The following is a 17321-nucleotide window of genomic DNA, read 5'->3' on the forward strand; positions in this document are numbered from 1 at the left end:
CCCCTCAGTGCATTTGGTTTCTTCTGACCTGAAAGTGCACAGACCGCAGACCAAAACTCCTTAAGATAGGTGAGGAACTTTTCAACAACCTGCTGCTGAAAGCGTCCTTTCACTGAAGGTGCGACTCCTCGACCTGACAGTGACGACAGTGGGATGGAAGTTGAAGTTGGGCTAGGAACTGACTGAATGTGTATTTCATTACATACAAGCTTTAACCATCAAACACATGAATTTCACACTACTTTAAATACAGAACATTAACCAACCGCTTACTTTTATTATTGTATGTAAGACATCATACACCTGATTACTTTGTGGAAAATAAATACAGTAGTTGAGACACTTAAGATGGTAGTATCCTCATGTAAAAGACAACAGTAATTATCTGCAGTAATCTCGTTTGTGTTATTGGTACGTAGATGAAGTCCAAAACGGTATGAGGCCACTAGTATTTAAACGTGTTTTTGTGGACCCTGTTAGAGGTCCCTGCTGCTCTTGGTCACCATCTTCATGTAAATACTTTTGTACATTAAGTTGTATTACAGACTGAGCACTTTCTTGACAGCCTCTTTGTACTGCAGCATGGTACTCTCGTTATCTCCTTCATTCTTCAGCCTCGTGACAGAGTCCTTATACTCCTGCACCTCTTGTCTCCCCAGCAGCTGCTCTCGCACTTCCTCGCCTTCTCCTTCCCCGGCCAATTTCATGCGCACTAGCATATGCAAGATGTTCTTTTGGGATGGGCTGTCCTCCCAGCTGTACTCCTCCATGTCTGCCACAGTCTTCTCAGCCTCCCAGGCCTCTGTTTTCTAAAGAATCAGAGAAACACATTTATTTACTTGTACATGCAGACTGCAAATGGAGGATTTATCCAACTTGATTGGAGGGTTGTTGATATCTGTAACATTAGATTTGAACTGTATTTGTGTGGTGTAACGATTACGTCACAAGATGTTTCTTTGTATGTGTCTATGCCTGCTTATAGCCATGAATGGATGTTTTCATGAATGCCTTTCTTAAAATTTGGCACAAATGTTAACCTGGACTCAACAATGAAATGATTAGATTTTGTTGGTCAAGGTTAAGGTCACAGTGACCTTAAATCAGTCTCATTCTTGTAAAAGCAAAATATCAAGAACACACAGAATTTATTCAAATTTGGCACAAACATCCACTTGGCCTTGAAAATGAACTGATTATAATTTGGTGGTCAAAAATCAAGATCACTGTGACCTTGCAAAACAGTTTTTTGGCCATAATTCAAGAATTTGAACACTTACTATGACGGAAGTTAACACAAATGTCTTGTACGATAAAATACTGAAGTGATATTATATATCCAAAAGGTCAAAGGTCAGCTTTACTGCGGCATCATAATGTTATGCAAAAACTTTTTCCTGGCCATAACTCAGCATCATAAATCAGGAACAGAAGGAGAGACATTTGGTCAGATACTGAATTAGTGACACTTTTGAATTGTGCTCGTTGTATGGATCTTCTGTGCTGCCGGGGCAAAGATATGTGTGAGGCATCCATGTTTTCACAAACATGATTGTAAACTATAACAGCAACTTGACAGGTTTGCATATACAACTGTGAGGCGGTAATTCTAGTTTTCTATATGGTAGAAAGAAATGTACTATTAGCATTATATTTAATGAATCTGGCTCTTGTTTGGAGCACAGTATGGCAACAGATGCATAATATGGGGGTCCTTGGTCACCCCTCACCCCTTCTTTGATGCTCCTCTCACAGAGATAGTATTTCTCCATATGTAGTGCTCCGTCCGCCGCCTGTCTAACTGTCATCACATTCCCTTGAGAACAATACGCCCCGTTGTGCAGCAGCTTAAAGCGGAGCAGCGGCGGAGCCTCGGCTCTGCTGCTCTCCAGGTGTTTGAGGTTAATGACGGTCATTACGGCTGTACATATCTGATCCACATAACATCCCGTCTGGAATGAGTCCAGGCCTTAGTGAGTGAGGAGGAGCACTAGATACTTGGGAGTAGATCAACAGCTTCCTTTGAAGTAACCAAGGCCCATTAAACAGAGAAGTACCACATCAAAACATTTTCTGCAGTGTGCCTCACTGCAACGCAGAAGAATCTGCAGATTATCCTCATACGTACCGTACTGAAAGTTTAAGTTATGTGTTACTGGATGCTATTCTGGCTAACCCTTTCAAACCCGGATGGACCTCAAACCTTTCACGAGTATTTAAACCTTTGAATCTTGAGCTAATTGGTTTGATTTCTTTCCAAAGCATGGATTAAAGTTTGTCGATTTTGATTTTTTTTTTAAGATAGGAAAATATATCCAGAGTATATTTATATAAGTAATATATAAGTATATTTATAATTGCCATCGCTGTTTGTGTAAAATTATTTAACAGAATTATCATATATTTTAAGCTCCTGTTTTCACAGGTAATTTCTTTGTTTGTTGGGTTTTTTTGTTAGTTTTTTTTTTCCTCTTTTGTTTTTTAACTTTTCCTTATTTGTTTTAAACCTTTTGTTTGTTTCTTTGTTTTTGTTTGCTATTTGAGGTCATTTCCAATGTTCTCTTTACTAATTTCTTGCTAGTTTTGGGTTCATTTCTTTTCAAGTTGCTCACGCTTTTTTTTCTCCATGTTTTTTTTTATTTTTATTTTTTTACTTATTTGTCCATGTTTCAAAGAGTTAAACAGAATATGCAAAGTGAATAATGCAACATGTTGATTGCGACACTGTGTCTGTCCTTGCTCCATCAGTAAGTGATGAGGTCACAATATTTGACAATTCGCCAGGAAGAAAGTAGGCCATCTGTTTTTCCGATCGAGTTCCTTTACCTGCCAAATAACATTTAGATTTTCAGTCAGGGCAGAGGACAGGTGTTGGGCAGGTAGGCACAAACGTACATGGAGTGGTGGTGAACTTCCCTCCACATTGGAGGCAGCTTTGAGCAGTCAGCCCGAGCACTGGCATGGATTAGCACAAACTGGAATTAACAGGGAAGGTTCGTCTCTCTGAGTGGGGAGATATAATCACCTCAGTGGCTGCTAACAATTGGCCTCTTTGTGGGCTAGCGTTACAACCTGAACGCTACGCCACTCTCACAGCTTCCACAAGCCTGCCGGACAAGCACTGTACCTTCCATTGTGTGTCCAAAAGGGCAGTGGACAGTGTTCTGCTTCCTGGCTCGGACACCTCTCCCAATGGAGAGACTTTTTTTCTTTTTTTAATGTGACTAAGCCCTGACGGGAAAAGCTCTTAAAGGCAAAGGTTACACTATAAGGGGAGTCGTTTTCTTTTCATGTGGCTGGCTGCAAATTTTTGCAAACAGCGCCTGGGCTAATGACCTGGTGGCAGACTTCTCTGATGTGGCAGAGCTGGCTTAATGTGAATTAAGAGTATCAGGGTCAACACCTGATAGGGGAGTCCGTTTTACTCCAGTCTGTGGAGAAATGTCAACTGGACAATGCTGCTGTTTGCCATCCCTCTGCCCATTCAAGTCTGATACCTCCCTAATGGGCTTAGTCTCTCAGATCGCAGAGCAAGTGGACAACATGTCCCCTGGTAAAAGCGGCTTTGCCATGTCTTTAGCCATTGGTAAATATCACTAAAGATGCTAACGACATTTTTTTGGGATCAATTTTTGTTTGCAACTTTTTTTGTAGATTATTGTATTCCTAATATATAATACCAATTCTCCTTGTATCATTACAAAATGTTATTGCACACCATTATGCCAGTTTAGTGCAATTCAAATTACATTTCATCTTAACAATGACCTGGAAGTTAAGGTATTGGCCATGCAATTCAAAATAACTTTATTTAGCCCTGTAAGGGTAATTGTATCAAAAGATAGACCTCCACAGTCTCAAGTGGACGTTTGTGCCAAATTTGAAGAAATTCCCTCAAGGTTTTCCTGAGGCATCGTGTCCAGGAGAATGGAATGGACGAAACCCAAAAACATAATGTCTCAGGCCCAGGCTGCCACTGACATGAAAAAAAGAAGACTTGCAATTGGTAATAAATATGTATAAAGAAAAATTGGTACCTCTCGGCACAAAAGCAGCCTCCCGGCCCACTGTTATCCAAATGCATCATTTGGATTAATTTCTTATAAGTTGCACATTTATCTTAAACAATAACTTTGCTAACAGTGGCTGATGAATTCTGCCTCTTGATACATCAACTGCAGTTAATCCAGGCACTGCGATGCCCTTTAATACTGCATGCTGCAGCACATAGGATCAGTTATCATTCATTTGATTGCAAACAAAACATCTCAAAAGGTTACACACACTGAAGTGACTGCAGATCATTGAGTAGTCCCAGAGACTGACTCGCCTTTAAATGAATGGATACTTGTTTAAAGAGATAAGGTCAGGAAAAAAAAGAGACCAAGGAAAAAAAGTCACAAGAGACCTGTGACAAGAGTGGACAGAGGGAAGACACAGGAGTCTCAGATAAGCGCAGGTAGAATTAGATGGGTTTTTGTATGGCCTGGCTGAAATAGTGTAATAGTTGCACTTAACTCACATTTAGTGAATATCTGCCTGCTTGATGTCCTCTTCAGTCTAGGCAGAATTTGATTCAGCGCACACAGAGTAGAAAAATATATATTTTTTTAAAACTCACCCAAGACTCGTGGTAGAGGACAGTTAGCAGGTACATGGCATAGTCATGATTCTGCTGTCTCAAAGGGCAGCTGTGGAGGGAGAGAGAGAAAAATAATAAAAAGGAGGAGATTCAAAACATTTGTTTGATTTTCATACATATATATTTGGGTATATGGAGCACTAAAGAAATGTTTACCTGTCAGCTGTGATGGTGAGGATATGTATCTTTGCAGTATCTCTCCCCAACAAGTTTGAGCATTTTCTTCCGTGCGTGCTCGTCCAGATTCAGAGTGGACAGTTTTATCTGCGAGGGCAATGACACAATAAAATCACCACAAGAGAAACATCATAGTTCAAGTTATTGTTTTTCCTCGTAAAGCTTTGCAATGTAAAGAGAATGACATAGACGATAATATCTGGGCAGACATGTCATTGTGTACTATATCTGCCTAAATCTCCTCTTTAAATAAAATAAAACCACAAGCCAAACAAAGAATGAGTGTCTTTTTTTAACCTATATATATATATATATATATATATATATATATATATATATATATATATATATAATATATATATATATATATATATAAAGCTTTTACTGTATTATTTACTTTTTACAGATGAAATCGGAGCATTTCTGCTCACAGCCACAATCACCTTTAAACCCCTTGCACAATAGATAGAAACGGAGATTATTCCTTGATTACATTATTTTTCATGTCTCCTCTGACGTATATACTTTGTAAAATGCAACAAAAAAACATTTATAGGGAGCGCTAAGTACACGTGAACATGTATTTAGTGCATGAAACCTGACACGCAGTTGCAGTGGTTCAATTTGTTGACTCTGGAACCGCATGTCTGGGCTGGATCAAATCCTGTCACAGATTTCCAGGATTTTATTCTGTTACTACTTTCACCCTGACAGAATAACTAAAGGCAACCCTTCTACAAAGGTTCAAAATTCACAGATTGAATGAACTGTTAAACTGAAACGGTGTGAGATCTGCCCTCTAATCTATTTTTCTGCCTAATCCACCTGGATTAATGTTTCAATAATTCCCACCATGCTGATATAATCTAAGGCAAAGTGTCAGTGGAGCAGATGGCTGGTGATTAATGGTAAAAATGACACATTTCCACCCAAAAAAAACCACAAATTTGTTGAAGGCAGTTTGAAGTGATGTAGGGCGACATGCTTTAAGAAAAAAAAAACCCTATACAAATAACCTGTGTAAACAGGTAGCCTCAACCAAGAAACTTTTGGCTTTGAAAAGTAGGAGTGTTATTGTTCACGTAGAGAAAAGCAAATAACACGAAACAGAATACGAACTGCTTTCTTTGGCACAGTGAAGCCAGATGAGGGGCCTTTCAGCCACCAAGATATTTGGGTTTTGCTCTGCGCTGCACTTTAGGATTGTTTTTTTTTTGTTGAAGACCCATGTGAAAAATCTTTTAATTTCATTTTTATTTGCTTAATTGGTTCTATTATATCTATGTTATGTTTTAACATTGTATTGTATTTGATAACTTCTTTGAATGTTAAGTCTGAACCTTCTTTTCATGGATTGACGTCATGTGTTTTTACATGTTTACATATATGGTTTTGGTCTGTGGAGAGGATTGCACATTTCTGGATTAGTGGTTGGAGGGGATTAAGAGGAATATCAAAATGTCCCAATAAATATGTAAATGATGAAATGTTTTGTTCCTTTTTTTCTGTAAAAGTGCGAAGTTGTTAAATTTAAAAAAAAAAAAAAACCCCGCACAATTCCAAAGACAACAAACTAAAGCAAGAACAACGACAAAGCTTCAGTACATGCTTAAACTTTAAAACAGTGGTATGGGGTTGTAATCTCTTTGTAGACTTGATGGCATCATTTCTTAGGTTTGAGGTCACTGGACAATGAACGTCTCTGCGGATAAGTCACAGGGACATGATGTCAGCTGGCGATTACGCATCCCTGCAAATCTCTAATCTCATTTTACATGTTAGGTTTCTCCACACATGACTTTCTATGCATCGATGAAACTGTTACATTAAAGGTCATCAAGTAAAAACTCAGAACCTTTTTTTTTTTTACATAGTAACTATAAAGACTCAAAAAAAAAAAACAAACAGCAGGGAAACTCACTTTGAGATTAACAACACGAGCTGAAGGGTTTCTGACGGACGGGCCAGCAGACACGTAGTCTGTGCTTTCTAGTTTGATTGGGAAGTGCTCGTCACATTTGGCGTCGGTGTCCAAGGCAGACGGCCACTCTGTACAGAATGCTGAAAGCAGAGAGACATTTTTACATATGCTGAATAAGCCTGTATGTTTGTATAAAAGTAAATTATATTGCTATTGAACAGCACCACATAATAGGATTTGCCTTCACAATTAAACAAAGAAATTACGTTTCAGAGCTTCACAGTGTTTCTTGATGGCTGCCGGTGTCAAATGCAGAAAATTTGGTATCTGAAAGAAATCGAGAGATTATGTGAATGTGAATGCACAACTGTTAATGCAACAAAAACATGAAAATGTCCCACGGTCACACAGGTCCAGTGTGTAGGATTTAGGGAAATTTGTTGGCAGAAATGGAATTTAATATGATAAGTATGTTTTTCTTCAAATTACCTGAAAAAACAAACTGTTGTGTTTCATTTCATTAGAATGAGCTGTTTATATCTACACATAGAGGGTCCTCCTCGCCAGAATCCACCATTATGCACCACCATGTTTCTACAGTAGCCCAGAATGGACAAACCAAACACTGGCTCATGATGGGGCTGCAGCCTCTCTGTGACAAGCAGCGTCAGAAAAACACTACTTTTTTTTTAACATAAAACTGCTTTATGCTGTGTTTAAATCAACAGGTCCTTCAGTTTTGGAGAGGAGGAGACCTCTATGGATAATTCGGCACCCAGTAAAAACCTCCTGAGTGTCTGGACAAAGAGTTATCAGAGAAAAAGAGGTGAGCGCACATTAGCAGGTGCTGTGCTAACAGCCAATCTCCAAAATGTCAACCAGCCTTGACGAAACACTGACTTAAATGTCACACTGCTTTATTTAGTTGTTTACTGTTTTAATCACCTGGTCCATTTGTTTTAGAGAGGAAGAGATCTGTGCGGATAATTCAACTCCCGGTTAAAAAACCTCCTGAACAAGAATTCTAACTGGGAGAAGTAGATGCCACTAAATCAGCCTAAATCTTACACACTGGACCTTTAATATCTACATCCCAGAAAGTCACAACTCATACACATATAATTTAACAGTCAGTGTATAAAATTGACTGAATTCTTGATTTCAGAATAAGATGCTGTTTGAGGGCGTGGGAAAAAAAAAAGTGTGAAACCAAATTTATCCTCTTTATCCTCTCGGTAAAGGATATAATCTATTCAATACAGATACTAAAATTAAAATTCTTTTAGGTTGCATTATTGGCTTGCTTGGACAAAAGCAGAGCAATTTTAAATTGAATATGTAAAAAATTCCAAGCGTTAAATATAGGTTAGGGATGTACAGCAGCAGTTTAGCCCCTCACGGCAGAGCGAGATAATAAAATCAATATTGTTAGGCTGCACGGCAGAGTTCCAGCTGTGACGGGTGAAAGTAGTGGATCTGCGAGTGGCTTGAGTCCAGATGGAGCAGCTGGTGTCTGGACACAGCAGCTCAGTAATCCGGGCACAGAGGCAGAGCAGAAAGCGCTCCATCAGTACTGCAAGAGCACCGGCCTGCTAAAATTAACTTGTCATAATGAGTACTCCGAGCTAAGATATACAGACAGGATGCATACAGAGACGGCCCACATTCAACTGCATGTGGCCAAATGTAGTCTATGTAGGAATTTAATCTTTTGATCCATGTGCAAACAGCCCAGCAATTTAATTTAGTTTCCAGCATATCAGCAAACTATTTAAATTTGCACCCTGCAGTCCTAAAACTGTATTCTTATGCTACGCTTCCATGCAAGTAATGAGGTCTGACCTTGATCAGCTCCAGGTTGCCCTTCTTCTCTGGAGGGATGCCTCCCCTCACAGGGTAGCCCATCCTCACAGGCAGGGGGACGGCATTAGGTCTGAAGGGGGTCGCTACTGGATAAACTGCCGTCCAGTCCTGATCCACCGGCATCTTTTCTGTCCGGGGACCCCCCGGCTGATACAAAACACACGAGACACTCAGTCACGAGACACGAGGCTTGAAGATTACTTTCAACGTTTTAATAAAAAAATCACCACCAGTCTTTTCAAAGAGAAATGTCATCAAGTTTCTTGTTTGATTTTGTGTCTCATTTGAAATATGTGTGTTTTTATTATATTCAGCCTTGAGAAACAGACAGAAGACTTACACGTCTCTTGGGTTTTCTGACGAATCTTGTACCTTCTCTGTCAGGAAGGCCTAAAGGGTCAAATATTTACAAAATTTAATTCATACTTATTGTAGAAATGTCAAATCAATATGGTAACAACATAACATTCGTTTCATGCTGCTCACAGTTTTTCTTAGATACAAGACATTTGGACCATAACACAAGTTACCATTTCTCAAGTGCATTTTTTATATTCACTTACTGCATTTTCTTCATTTACAATAACTTGTATTTTAGGCTTTGTATGGTGTATGTGACAGATGTATTAAACAGTATGTCCTGCATGATGGTTGATTGTAGGTGTGCCTTTCTGTTATTTATCAGCATGCTTTTTGCTGTATTGTTTATAGTAAAAAAGAGCTTATGATCACTTCAGTAGTCGATAGATTTGTCAGTGTACAGAAAAAACAATTGTCAGTTCTCAGATAAGTAATTTTTTTGAAGCAATCATATAAATCATGTCCTTGCTCCAGCCACTTTTTTTGATAGTAAACAGGCTTTTATTTATTTGATTTTGTGGAGTCAGACAGAACAAACAATCTAATGACATAGACTTGGGCATTAGGAAGTTGTGATGGATATTTATGACGTGAGGTTTTTGACATAAAAAAAAAAAGAATGACTGAGCACCAACAATAGTCAGTAGATTTATGCACCATCTCATTTTCTTTTGTATTATTTAAATTTGTGTCTGATTCTCCTGTGGGTAGATTATGGGGGCAAGAGAGCCATTACACTTATAGACTAGCTTACGTTTTACGTTTATGTATGCTGTTCCTTGAACCTTCGCTGTCTTTGGTGAAAGTGCTTTAAAAGTTTTTGCTCCCTCATCTTGGTGTCAGCGATTGAGTCACCTTAAACTGAGCGCAGGAGATTTAAAAAAAACAGGATTAAGGGCTTTATGACCACTGAATGCATTTGTCTGGCTCCTGATCGATGCTTATTTTATTCTATTTTTCTATTTTATTTTTTTGTAAATTGGGTACTTGTCTTTTGTTTTTGTTTGTAAAAATCTTTATGCTGCTTGTTCTTTTAAGATATTCATCATGCTGCTGTCTTGGCCAGACTGCCATTGAAAAAGAGATTTAGAATCTTAAGGGGACTATTCCTGGTGAAATAATAATAATAATAATAAGAATAATAATAAGACACCAAAATAATAATAAAAAGACAGCCTTCTGATATTTTGCCCCATTTGTCTGGAATAATATACAGAGTAGATTAAAACGTGACACTTCTATCATAAGGGTAATTCAAAAATTTGTTTAGAGGCTCTTTTAATGTTGGTGTGACCGTTTACATAATTTGGTTTTATTTTTATACCATTTAAAAAATATGCCACATTTTAGAATGCATTAATTTATTATATGCCATGCAGTTATCTACATAAATGTTTTTGGTTTTTTTTTACATATCTACATGTATCTTGTATTCTGCTTGTATTCTATTTTTTTCATTTACATACTTCCACCAAGGATATTTAATCATGTATATTTTCTCCTTGCTATTTTAGAAAGGAGAAAATATGACGACATAATTCTATGTCATCATCATTATCATTATCATTATTTTATCTTTTCCTCTGATCTCAGGTCTCATTTGTTGAAGAAATCTCAATGTGACTTCCTGATTGAAAAAAGTGTGTACGAGAGGAAATATCATAAGGGTGGTGACATCATGAATAATAAAATTGACACAGGAAACCCCATTAATATAAATTTTGTTGATTATTAATTAGTTATTACTAGTCTATAGGAAAACCCCAACAAGTACCCCTGATCCTTCCCAAATACAAAGTACCACATTTATAACTCGGTTTCTCCCATGGATCTATTATGGTTTCTCCACGTTGATGACGACTCATCCGTCCAGTTTAGGAGTTCAGAGTTTAGTTTTACTATAATACATCCATGTTTTAGACACTAACTGGAAAACTGTATCACTGTCGGTGGACAGAAGACATCCCATCTTGGCCTTAATGACTGCACTTCAAGCATTTCTAACATCGTGCAGCACGAACTAATGTGAACTATTTTAGCATCGGCAGAGAAACTCACCTTTATTTGCAGCTGAAGAATATAAAGACAAACCATTCGCATATGTAACTCCACTCGCTGATTTCTTAAGTCCAACACCATAAACATTTATTCGACCTAGGGACAGAAATGTCTTGCATGTGTATGAAGCCATGTTTTCCCAATGACTACGGGCAGCAGCGAAGGACAAACCGCGAGAAATGCGAAAGGTTTAATTTGGCGCGGAGTGTTTGCTGCCTCCTACAGGTGAACACAAGTGTGGAATCACAGCGCGGGGTGTATTATGGGACTCCATCCGGGCTTTTATCAATTAATAAAGAAGCTCAGACATGTATTTTGGTAGAAATTAATGGCAACAACAAACACATGTTTACTCTAGTGCGTTATCTGTAAGCGCGCGACCACTCACGTGTGGCCGGCGAGTGCAGCTCTGCCAGCTGCTGCTTTTTGAAACACAGGGCGCGTTCAATTACTCCCGTAAAATCATACAGCCAAGGTGGCAACTCGCAAAATTAGCCCTGAGGCCTATGACAACACACCCCGGGCTAACGCAAAACAGAGGCACGAGCAAGGTGTTGTTTTCGTCTGTAAGCAGGTTAAAAACACTCAAAATGTGTCGGGACGACAGCGATTTGATGAGCAAACAGAGCTCATGTACATTTGAAGGAGTTGGCAGGATTTTTGTTGTTAAAAATGACATCGACCGGACCTGGCATAAAAAGAGAAAAGCATATATGTGGGGTAAGTTTGCAAAGCTACTTGTTTGCGTTGTGGTCGGTCAGCTTGTACAAAAACGTGTTACTTTCAGATGAGGATAAAAGTGTTATGACAACTGTGGCAGGTATCTTGCTTCCAGTTTAAAATCTGTTTGTTTCATGGTGGTCATGCAGTTTCATTAAGCTACACAGATATGGACCCAGTTTAAACCTCACTGAGGAAACTACAAAGTAGTCCACGGCCGGATTAACTTGTTAGAGGGCCCAGGGGCAAAACAGTTGTTAGGTATAGGTGGGCATCACAATATTTCAAGGTATTTTTGCGATAACAATACTCTTGACAGTGAAAAAGATGCTGAGAATATTATTATTAAATCATTTAAGAACATACAATTGCAACAAAACATGTCTTATAGTTTTAAATGTCAACATAAAGTTGATAGTTCACCTTTAAATGTTCAGTAAAAACTGAAAAAAAAAAGATCTCCATGTTCTTCAGTTTGTAAACAACAGTAACCCAGAGTAAGATTCAGATTCTGTATAAAATATAAATAGCACAGCAAAATAAAATCAGCAGCTGACACACATCAGCTGCTGAGATATGTTAGGTATAGGTGGGCATCACAATATTTCAAGGTATTTTTGCGATAACAATACTCTTGACAGTGAAAAAGATGCTGAGAATATTATTATTATTAAATCATTTAAGAACATACAATTGCAACAAAACATGTCTTATAGTTTTAAATGTCAACATAAAGTTGATAGTTCACCTTTAAATGTTAAAAACTGAAAAAAAAGATCTCCATGTTCTTCAGTTTGTAAACAACAGTAACCCAGAGTAAGATTCAGATTCTGTATAAAATATAAATAGCACAGCAAAATAAAATCAGCAGCTGACACACATCAGCTGCTGAGATATGTTATATAATAAATAATAATAATAATAATAATAATAATAATATATGTTTTATATATATATATATCACCCCTGAACCTAGAAATAATATATATATTTTATAAAATAAATCATTAGGTGATTTCCTTTGAGCTGCAAGCATCACATAGGTTTGCATTTAATATGACATGCTCATGAAAAATTTACCTGATGACAGGTTCCGTTGTGCCCACGGCAAGAGAGGAGAGGGAGAGAGAGACACTGTGCTCCTTAAACTTGTAATATTGATAATTGATCAATGATTGTCCATGTTTCTGGATGGTTCTGGTGATTCATGGTTTCAGGTTGTGGAATGATTAGTTGTCTACACATCCTGACCTCATCAAGATGGCCACGTGGTCACTGATCCTGAGCTCAGTCAGCGCCGCAATGCAGCCGCCTTTGAATGGCAAAGATACCAACACCACACTGTAAAAATAAGTTTTTCATTGAAAATGTTATATAAGTGAAAGTAAGTATATTCAGGAAAAAGTACTTAAAGCATTAAAACTAAAAGTAAAAAACTCAAAACTATATAAAAACAATATAAAAAACAACAAATAAAAAAACTCAATTATTTAAAAATAACCCCAAAACTCAAATTTATCAAAAGAATAGAGAAAGACTTGTTTATCAAAATAGTTGGCAATTTATTTTATGTCAATCGACTGATTGATTAATCAACTAATCACTGCAGCTGTACTTGTATTAATTGTTTGTTAATTTATTGCAAAAACATGATATTTAATAAACATAGTTTTTTTTATGCAAAAATCTTTATAATTTGTAAAGTAACTAAAGTATTCAGATAAATGTAGTGAAGTGAAAAGTACAATATTTCCCTTTGGATTGTAGTAGAGTAGAAGTATAAAGTGACATGAATAGAAATTCTCAAGGTAATGTACAAATACCTCATTTTTTTTACTTAAGTATAGTACTTGAGTAAATGTACTTAGTTACATTCTACCACTGTCTACAGCAGGATTGGGAACACCTTGTTTCCACTCTTATACCAGTCCTTATTTGCTGCAAAGCAGACGCCTCTCCTCCTCTCATCGGAGTCCTCTGCTCCAAGTTTCAGTGAATCAAAGGATGTTACAGTCTCTGATATCCCGTTGAAACTGGTAAGGCATTTTTCAGTGCATGTACTATGTTAAATGCTCGCTTAGCTGATGCCCACATTCCACAGTTTAATCATAGTTTACTCTTAAAATACCATTACTTTACCATCATAACCAACTTATGGTTGTGACAACATAATCATCAACATTATGAGGGCAAACAAACATTTACTGTGATTCAATTCCTGTGCTTTGTAATGAAAAACGCTGAATATAAACAGATCTAGTTTGTTTTGAGGAAAACTCCACAGGTGACGACCTCTAAGTCGGTTTCAAAGCAAAAACGCCAAACATTCACTGCTTAGGGCTTTTCTAACGTGAAGATTTGAGCTTGTTTTTGTTTTTATGTTTTTGTAAATTGAACATCTTTGGATTTTGGATTGTTGAATGGACATCACAATGAATTTGAAGGCCCTGTGTGATGGGCATTTTTCAATATTGTATTACATTATATAGACTATTGAGTAAATAAAGAAAACTATTAATTTTGATTTTAAATAATTGTTACAGAAAGCACAGAATATAAAATCAGACACAACTACTCCATCCATACATGGTCAGCCACGAGTAAGTCATTTCAAATAATAATCACATCATTGTTTTATTACATCATAAATCACGTTTTTGCAGTGAATATTGCTTGTTATATATTGCACTACTATCCACATTTGCATCTTTCTGCTCTGTAGTAACAGAAGATGACCGGGTATCACTTTGTCGCTGACTCGTGTTTCGATAGTAGAATTTCCCTGATCACTTGAACGCAGCAGTCGCACAGGCACAGGCTGCGATGCACTTCAAAGGGAGGAGAGGAGAGTCCTGCAGGCAGCAGCCGATGAAAGACTTGAGCTTTTACTGTGTTTTCGATGTTGGGGTTTGCGTCTTTATTTTTTTAATGTATCTTAAGCGTTGGCAGACAATTTCTAAATAATTTAAATAGGACATTTTACGACTGGATTTGGCTTTCCCCCTCCTTAAAACATAAACAAACAAAAAGACGAACTTGTTGCGTGGAGATAACGTGATTTTATTTACCATCAATCACAACTTGAGATGCGTTACTGGAGTTTAAGGTAAGATTTAAAACGTGTTTCTGTTCAATTTTTGAAGAATTCAGCAAGCCTTCTGATGCAAATATTGACTTAACATTTCCTTGATTATGCAGCATCATTAAATAGACCCCAACCTGTGCTTTTTTGGGCTTGTCTCAAGAGTTTAATTAAGCAGATGAAAATAGGATTTTTTTGTGGGAAATTTGTTGCTCTAAATTTATTTTAACCCACATGCTGTCATTTCAATTGTATCAGATGTCCCCTGGTTCAGTTTAACGGAAAGTCACACAATACTGTGTAACTGTAGAGACCCACGGCAGCCTAATGCATGTCTGACAGCTCATTGTGTCTCAGGACTGTGTAGTTTTAAAGGTAGAAACTCTATCTACAGGCAGACAGCAGCCGTGTGGCTCCTGTCATCAGTTCATCCATAGCTGAGGACAGATATGGACGGTGTGACTGCCTCCAATTAGCCGACCTCTCTGGTCCCATGACACTTTTTCCGATCCTTTTAGGCAACATCTATAACACTACCTGGTTCAATGTCTTTCCAGAGAAGATACTGAACCACCTACTTACCCTTGATACACTCATTAATTGCAGATGAAGGAGTAGAATTCGCTGACGGAAAATGTTTTTGTCAAGCTGTCCAGACTTAGTTACAGGTCCATTTTCAGATATTAGAAACTGATAATACACACAGTCATTAGGATGTGTTTCCAAGGGTGAAACTTTGGTTTGAGAAGTGGAGGGGACACAATAAAACAGGGGTACTGGGGGGCCTCCACGAGGAAAAGAAAAAACAATTTGTAACCCATTTCTTGTATTTTTGCAAACATTTAGGGACTACAATAACCAAAACAAAATCCAGGTATTAATGAATTTAGTCATCATTTTACCAGAATAGTACTCGGTATGCTACTCTTCTGTGACATATTTTGGAGTATATCAGAGCAAAATCAGCGGTTCACAATCTTAGCCAGTATCTGATGACCAAGCCAAACGAAAGCAAATTAAACATGATCTTAGTGGTTAAAAAAAAAAAAAAATGTTGTTGAAGTGTGGGGGACACAAACTGGATTTTAAAATGTATCTACTGCACATAATTTCCTGTTAGTTAGTTTGTATAGATTTAATATTATGGCTTATACTATATTGCACCTATTTTCAAACACAAATACTGGAGGTTTTGTCAAATATGAACATGCAGCATTTTTTGTGACCATCTTCTTAACTGAGTGCGCATATTTAAATAATGTGCTTGCTGTTAACCTTGATCTGCCTGCAACTGCAATGACAAAAAAAAGAGAAAAAAGCAAGAGAAAAGCTTCAAAACAATCATTCACGTGGCTTTAATCAGTCTACTTTTCTTCTTTTTGCACGTTGATGAAGCTTCTGTGAAGTCACATGTCCTGTGTAACTGTTAGTGAAAGCAGTGGCTTAAAATTTGTCATCATCTGGTAGACACACTGGATTATTCTCTCTAAATGTTAGCAGAGTGCTTGTTGTGCATTTGTTTTTACCTTCCCAGATGGAAAACTAGGCAGCTTTTGACATCCATCAAAGACAATACAACAGGTTTTTCAGTAGTAAATCCTCAGAGAGAGCCGCAAATGGACTTGACCTGATGCTGCCATATAAACTCACGTATGATATTGTTCTTGGGATATTAAGTGCATGTTACTCTTGTATTATTTTGCCAGGTCAGAGGTCAAAATGTAATAACCTATACCTGGATAAGCAAGTTCATAGAAATGTCACTATGGTTTTTTTGACTCACAAATGGAAAATCTGTCTTTTCTTTCTCTTTGTGACTTCACAAACAAACCCATAGTGCTATACATCTTGTAGAGCAACAAGCAGGACTGTTACAAAATAAAAGTCTATGAGCCTCGTATGGCAACAGTTCAAAGTGTGCTGAGGGGAACCACCTTTAATATTTCGAGTAAAAATATTCTGCAATGTTTGAATGCCACCTGTTAGAGTAGCAGATGTTTATGTCTTAAAGTATTTGATTTTATCTGCATTAAGACCAGTCATATAACAATATGATTGTTTTTTTTTCTGCACCCATGCGCCTTCAAGAACTTTAAACCTTACATTTTTGGGAAATACATTGTGCTGTTCAGATAATGCAATTTGACCCAGGTAAAGACTATTACTGTTGTTTTTGTAAAACCAGAGTGATTCATCAAAGTAAGCTTTAGAGTGTCCATGTCTTGTATTTTTCATGACAGATGCGTGTTAAATGAGGCCCTTCCTGTAGAGGGCAAGGCTTGATTACAGTCATACTATCTCCATGACTCATGTCACTTCTTCCACTGCAGGTATGGACACACATGCAGTGCAGCAGAGACAGCTCTTGTCTGCAGCCGGTAGCTAGCCATGCCTAGCTAGGTGCCGTATCCTGGTGGACTCTTCCCTTCTACCTGACTCGTGGTCACAACCTACAGGACTTTCCAGGACTTTCAAGTCCTCCCTCTTTGAACTGCACC

General features: G+C 37.6%; 1 protein-coding gene across 1 annotated transcript; it reads right to left on the bottom strand.

Moving 5' to 3' along the window:
* Positions 1 to 246: 246 nt before the first annotated feature.
* mrps35 (mitochondrial ribosomal protein S35) lies at positions 247 to 11160 on the bottom strand. Its single transcript, XM_042496208.1, is given in 9 exon segments — positions 247 to 809; positions 4622 to 4691; positions 4799 to 4822; positions 4824 to 4906; positions 6741 to 6880; positions 7007 to 7067; positions 8583 to 8750; positions 8944 to 8993; positions 11022 to 11160. Coding segments are annotated over 9 exon segments (999 nt in total). The 5' UTR covers positions 11155 to 11160; the 3' UTR covers positions 247 to 539.
* Between the last annotated feature and the right edge of the window lie 6161 nt (positions 11161 to 17321).

The sequence above is a fragment of the Plectropomus leopardus genome, chromosome 11 (genome assembly GCF_008729295.1).
Source record: "Plectropomus leopardus isolate mb chromosome 11, YSFRI_Pleo_2.0, whole genome shotgun sequence".
In the NCBI taxonomy this organism is placed as follows: Eukaryota; Metazoa; Chordata; class Actinopteri; order Perciformes; family Serranidae; genus Plectropomus; species Plectropomus leopardus.